The sequence below is a fragment of the Cyclopterus lumpus genome, chromosome 9, assembly GCF_009769545.1.
Source record: "Cyclopterus lumpus isolate fCycLum1 chromosome 9, fCycLum1.pri, whole genome shotgun sequence".
Taxonomy (NCBI): domain Eukaryota; kingdom Metazoa; phylum Chordata; class Actinopteri; order Perciformes; family Cyclopteridae; genus Cyclopterus; species Cyclopterus lumpus.
The window spans coordinates 6,636,293-6,642,502 of record NC_046974.1 but is presented as its reverse complement, the minus strand read 5'-3'; the positions used below and the strand labels follow the sequence as shown (position 1 = coordinate 6,642,502).

Sequence of the window (6,210 nt, the reverse complement as noted above, 5' to 3'; positions counted from 1 at the left end):
CCATCATCCACCATCGTTAAAGAAGAGAGAAACATGAACACTTTTGGATAAAAGCAGCTACAGGCGATGTGCTTGCTGCCTTGTATTTGTACTTTTTGCCGTTTGATGGTGTATTTTGCTGTGTTTGGTTGGCACGGCGACAGGTTTTGACATTTAGAGTGGGCCTAAAATGGTGTTTTTCATCTTGTTTTTTTTTGTTGTTTTTTTTAAACGCCAACGGCAAATGTGGCGCTCTAATTGCACCGGGCTTCGTTCCAGGGATGTCATCTAACACCAGCGATCAGAAGTCATGCAGGAGATGTGGCACAGAGGTGGTCTCAAAGGACCAGAATGCAATGCTGTCACAATACACATATAGATTGACACAACCACGTTTTGCAGAGAGGCATTCTGGGAAAGTTAAAGCACATATTTAGCAGAATGCATGTTTACATCCACTACCCTCATTTTTTTTATCCAGCCTGAAAGCAATCTGCAGAAGTAAGAAGCTAACATTGGGCTACAAGCGAACCACGGAGTACACAACGAGGCTGTGAAGGTCGGACTAGTCGGCGTGACGACCTAATCTCATGAAGCCACTTTTTTTTAATAGCGGTATTTACAGATGTACTTTATTTTTATATTGTAGAACATAACTTTTAAAACCCCTTACAGACCTTATTTCATCAATCTAACCCCCCAAAAAACACACCACTACCCCGTTTGCCTTCGAGACGAGGGAACCGGGTTTGTCGACTCGTTCATGCAGCGCTCTTAAGGCAATTAAAACAACGCCAGTCATATTAGATATTACATTTTTCCAATTTTACATCGTCTTTTTTTTTTAATGTGCACATTTTAAAATATCCAAACAGGTAGACGGAAACACACCCAGAGAGTGAACTGAATGTACTGTAAACACATCGCAAACACCTAAAAAGATGAGAATACCCAGAATACCGTGTGTGTGTGTGTGTGTGTGTGGTTTAATTGAAAACAGCTTTTTACTCTAACGGTGCACGTCACGGGTGAGTGTCACGGGCAGCACACTGCGGCGGTAGGGCAGCCCGGAGACGGGGCTCATCCCCGCGTGCTGGAAGCTCTCCACCTTGCCGAACTGGCGCAGATGGAAGAGCAAGGTGAGCTTCCGGGTCATGGTCCTGAGCGCCAGGAACGAGGCCAGGATCTGGGCGAGCAGGAAGAGGAGGTAGAGGGCGTGGACGGCTCTCTCCAGGGGCAGGATGATGATTCCCTCGTCGGTCAGGAAGAACAGCAGCACTGGCAGCTGGAACATGAAAGACAGGAGCCAGAAGGCCGCCAGCTCTGGCACCTGATGCAAAGATACAGTAAAGCAGTCAGGCATCAAGGGCTTCAGTTGTATCCAGATGAAAGCACAGACAAACACACACACACACACACACACACTCAACAGGACAGTTGTTGCCTAGGGCTGATTGTTTACACAATGCTTAAGCAGCCACTTCCTCCGCCGCGTTATCCGGGAGACGAGTCCACAAAAGGAGCTCCGAGTGGAGGTTCACGGGGGAGGTCGGTTCGCATTACCTTTTCTTTAAGGTTGCCAATGTAGCCCAGATGGAGTCGGACCACTTCCACGAGCGTGAGGAGGATCATCCCCGTTATGAGCAGAGCCTGGTAGTACCCGGGAAGATAATAGAACTGGAAATAAAGCACAGCGGGGAGGTCAGGCGAATCTTCTTTTATTCTTTTTTTTTTAACTTGCAGTTCACGGGACTCTCAACGTGTGGACAAACACAGCCAAAGATACGGTCCGGGGGGGGGTTGAAAGAGGAGTGACACCACCCTCATAGAACATGAGGGGGGTGTCGTAGCAGCCTACTTTATGGGTGAGAATTATTGAAAAGATCTTTAATTTAAAAAAAAATGAAAAGACCACAAAACAAATGCTTTCTTTCTCTCCTCCAAAATAAAACTTTTTCTTTTGTTTTTGCACACTAATGATGCAACGTGACTGTCCTATAAATGAGCTACATGATCAATACATAACCAGATCTAATGGGGAAACCTTTTTTCTTCTTCTTTTCTATCCTCCGGACCAAGAGAACTGATCTGAGAACAACTCATATTAACACTTTGTGGCCACCAGGTCCCTCCAGCTCAACGCTGTCCCCACTGGCTGAGCATGCCGTACTGCACCAACATGCTGCACCTCCTGTCTGAGTCCTGATTACCCCGTGCTTGTAAATGTGCATGTTGTTTTGCTCTATTTGTATGTCTTTTCTTATCATTGCATCATTAATACTCCCTTTCCTGTCTTGTTTGTGTTACCTCTGGCAATGTCTACCTTCATTCCACAGAGCGCTTTCTTTTATCTCATCTATTCACATGCAGGGGAGGAGGAGGAGGAGGAAAGGAGGAGGAGGAGGAGGAAAAAAAACTCAAATAAATCCACAATTGAAGGATCTAAAAAAAAAAATAGCGAGTTGAATGAACTCCCACTTTGCAAAGGATTTATGCTTTGTTTTATGATTTGATTTTTGCTTCCCCCTGCCACCCTACTAACCTTTACTTCCAACATGAAGACAGCAGAAAACCACCAACAGGGGAAATAAAACATGTTGAAGTACAGAAGCATCTGGAGGGGAAGGTGAGAAACCAGCTCGTTCACCACTGCAAGACAAAGACCAACGGGAGGCGGTTTGAAGACGACACGTATCCATGGGGTTCACTAGTCATGCGCTCTTGAACTCGTCATAGCAGACAGTTGCTTCTAATGCAAGTTTACACCATTTGAGATGTGCCTGTATTGCAGACATCGTTATGACTCATCCACGATTACCGACACTGCAAATGTTTTTAATAGTAAGCGGCGTCTTTTTTCAGCTATTTCATCAGAACTTTGTCATATGACTTTTTTTTTTTTTTAAAAAGGGACATAATACCAGTAATAAATGGTTAAAAAGACCAACGCGTGCATTATTTATCACAGGAGCATCGTACAACGAAAATGTAATTAATTATTAATAATTAGCTGGATTTAAAAAAAAAAAATATGTCATAACAGAAATCCAGAAGTCAATGATGGATGGACTGCTATAATTTACACATTTTTCCATATGCGTTCTCACTACAATACAAAAATATACTATAATACACTCTAATATAATGTATTTTTACGATGATATTTTCACGGACTAAACTATACTAATGTTGCACAACACTGTGTGGAAGCCGTGACCAACCGGAGGCGTCCTCCTGCTCCCTGGTGGAGTCGCTGTCTGCTGTCCGGTTGTTGGTGAACACAGAGCCTCCCACGTAGGCCAGACCCATCTGCAGGCTCTCGGGGACAGGTGAGTAAAACACAGGCATTGTGGGTAGAGCCGGTGACCGTGACCGAGCCCACGGGTCCGGGAAGGGATGCCGGTCCCAAAACTTGCGTTCCCCGTGTCTGCTGCCAATCCTCCTCGTCTTCAGTCACACGAGTACACAACAGCTTGGAGGATAGAAGTGGACACACAGAGACGCACGCTGGCAGACTCCACTGCTAATCAGATTATAGCGAGGGAGGAGGCTTGAGGATTAGTGGGGGGGGGGGGGGGCTTGTTAGGAAGTAAGTGGCCCGTTTATGATGCACAGTGGGTTTTTTGTTTATCCCGAGAATGCCATAGTCCCATTTATTAAAGAAGAGGAGGCTGATATCTCCAAAAGGGCAACTCACACCGAATAAATCTAGATTGATGAATAGCAGTATGGATGGGAGGAAAACAAACACAAGTTGGGCTGCACTGTCCCTTTAAGCTTTGCAGAAATAGAATATCGACCACACTAATAATACTAATTATATATATATATTAATGAGTAATCAATGTGTTTAATATTCTGTGCTGTTTTCATATATACCATTGACACATCAAGATTATTAAAAGCATCAATCCACTCATTGAAGGTCTTTTACAGCCTTTTTTTTTTTTTAATGTATTTTAATTTGCTTTTACACAGAGTGAGACAGCATCGACTAACACACTGCACGCTGCACGCAGCCAGCGAGTCCTCGGAATGGGGCCTGGCCTGTCGTCTTGGGCCTTGGGGCCCACACTCGTCATTAATGTGACCGCGGGGTGCAGCGGCAGGGTTCGGCCACCAGGTGTCATCACAGCTCGTCCCTGGGGGGGCGCAGGGGGAAATGCTGGAACTCCTCTGGCACCTCTTCCCCTTTTTGGGACCTCTTGTAGAAACCCAGTGAGTCCAACAAGCTGCTGATCTCCTCTGCCTTCATTTCCTTCACGGGAACAGTCTGACGTGTCGGGAGGGGAACACACACTCACACACACACACACAGACACACACACACACACAGACACACACACACACACACAGACACACACACACGCGCGCGCGCACACACGGTTTCAGGCTTGAAGGAGCATTGCCATGTAAGTTACATTACTGCAGGGCCAGTATGTGTTTGCAAACTTTCAATATCTTTCCGATTTACTTTTACTCAAACTCGTTGAGCCTGCGCTTGTACTGCACATTTATTTTCATTTATTTGTTTTCAATAATTTAGTGCGAGGAATAAATCTTCGTATTAAGTCAAATTACAGTCTCAAAAGGGCGCCCGCATTATGAAACAATAAATAAAAACATGGAAACATTAGATTCTCATTAATGTGACAAAAGAAATACTCCCACTGTTGACTTTTATGAGTAAAAAAATAAAAGGTGAAAACCTCATGACAGCAGTAAAGGATGATAACAGTTTACTCAAAGAGACGCCCCCCCCAATACATGTCTATTGTCTCATGCTGGCCTAAATACAGATTCAAGCGCTTGAAGTCAACGTGAAATATGTCAGAAACTCCCATTTATAGACTTTCTTACTCTCCCCGTTTCTTGCCGTCTGTTTTTTATATAAATATATAAATCTTTGTCATTCTGTCTCGCCCTTTCGAACACACACTCGGGGTCTGCCTGACTCGGTATCTGACGGAGGATCTGGAGATCACACACAGCCGTCTTATTACTGAATGCGCCTCGACATCCCAAAGCTCCCCAGATAAGCCCCCCCCCCCACACCCACACACACACACACACACAAGATCCTCACAGAACTCCGACAACTCACCTTTACGACCTCGTCCTTTTCGTTATAGAATATGAGACGGGGGTTCTTCTCCTCCGATGAATCGTACTCCAAGTTGTGGCTGCACGGGGGGGGGGGGAGGGGGAGCGCATCAAGGGAAACGACAGGTAGGCAGCGTGGGCGAAGAGCAAAAGCATCCATCCGTGTTTTTTGGGCTGCACTTTTTAAATTCTAGCTCCACATGATTGCTACTTGGAAGCGTTTTGGAAAAAAAGCTCAGAGAGCTGGCAACGGGACTTGGCAACTTACTAGAAACATTGTTTTGCTCATGAAAGAGGTCATGAGAAAAAAAGTTGTATTTATTGTAGTCTTTTCTTATCAGTGCATCATTAATACTACCTTTCTTGTCGTGTGTGTGTGTGTTACCTCTGGCAATGTCTACCTTCATTCCACAGAGCGCTTTTTATTTATCTCTCATCTATTCACTCACACATGCGGGGGTGTTGTTGGTGTTGTTGTTGTTGTTGTTGTTTTTGGTGTTCAAAAATTCAAATCAATCTAAAAAAGAAAAATGAAGATGTTTGCATTTTTGCCAGCGAGTTGAATGAACTCCCACTTTGCAAAGGATTTATGTATGCTTTGTTTTATGATTGATATTTGCTTCCCCTGCCACCCTTCTAACCTCTACTTCCAACATGAAGACAGCAGAAATAAAACATGTCCAGAAGCATCTGGAGGGGAAGGTGAGAAATCAGCAAGACAAATACAAATACAGACGTGACCTTTGGGAAAGGTCACGTCTGAGGAACAGATGCGCACAAGGATACTATAATGCCCAGCGCTCCAGAAGAAAGTGATGGAGCTCGGGCATTTTCTTTATGCCTCATCCGACCACACTGGGAGCCTGCAGGGACGACAGGAAAGACGGTCGTTAAAGCAAACGGCGTCCTTCTTTTGTGAGGGGATCGAAAGGGCGCCAGAAGCAGGCGTTGTATGCACACGGTTTATCCCTCATCTTACTCGTGTCCCCCCCACCAGACGAGATGTCTGTCTGTACTCACCAGAAGTTTACCTCTGGCGATGTCGAGCTTCTCCTCCACCGCCGTGTCGTTGTCGGTGTCTGATGCGCTGACGCCGAGGGCCAGAGTGAGCACCAAGAAGGCCCACAT

At 45.3% G+C, this 6,210-nt stretch overlaps 2 protein-coding genes across 2 annotated transcripts; both read right to left on the bottom strand.

Moving 5' to 3' along the window:
- Positions 1 to 593: 593 nt before the first annotated feature.
- zgc:112294 (transmembrane protein 17A) lies at positions 594 to 3,427 on the bottom strand. The gene is made up of 4 exons (XM_034542340.1): positions 3,201 to 3,427; positions 2,522 to 2,628; positions 1,543 to 1,656; positions 594 to 1,309 (listed from the first exon to the last, which is right to left on the bottom strand). Exons 1-4 carry the CDS (start codon positions 3,325 to 3,327, stop codon positions 989 to 991), a joined length of 669 nt encoding a protein of 222 aa, XP_034398231.1. The 5' UTR covers positions 3,328 to 3,427; the 3' UTR covers positions 594 to 988.
- Positions 3,428 to 4,108: 681 nt separating this feature from the next.
- selenoe (selenoprotein e) lies at positions 4,109 to 6,210 on the bottom strand. Its single transcript, XM_034542337.1, has 4 exons — positions 6,103 to 6,210; positions 5,869 to 5,945; positions 5,084 to 5,162; positions 4,109 to 4,252 (listed from the first exon to the last, which is right to left on the bottom strand). The coding sequence occupies exons 1-4, from the start codon at positions 6,208 to 6,210 to the stop codon at positions 4,109 to 4,111; spliced, it is 408 nt and encodes a 135-aa protein (XP_034398228.1).

Coding starts and splice junctions, on each gene's coding strand:
- zgc:112294 (XM_034542340.1), bottom strand. CDS start 3,327: ATGCCTGTGTTTTACTCACCTGTCCCCGAGAGCCTGCAGATGGGTCTG. Junction 1,657..2,521: donor TCTTCATGTTGGAAGTAAAG/GTTAGTAGGGTG, acceptor CTTTATTTCCAG/TTCTATTATCTTCCCGGGTA. Junction 1,310..1,542: donor TTGGCAACCTTAAAGAAAAG/GTAATGCGAACC, acceptor TCTTTGCATCAG/GTGCCAGAGCTGGCGGCCTT.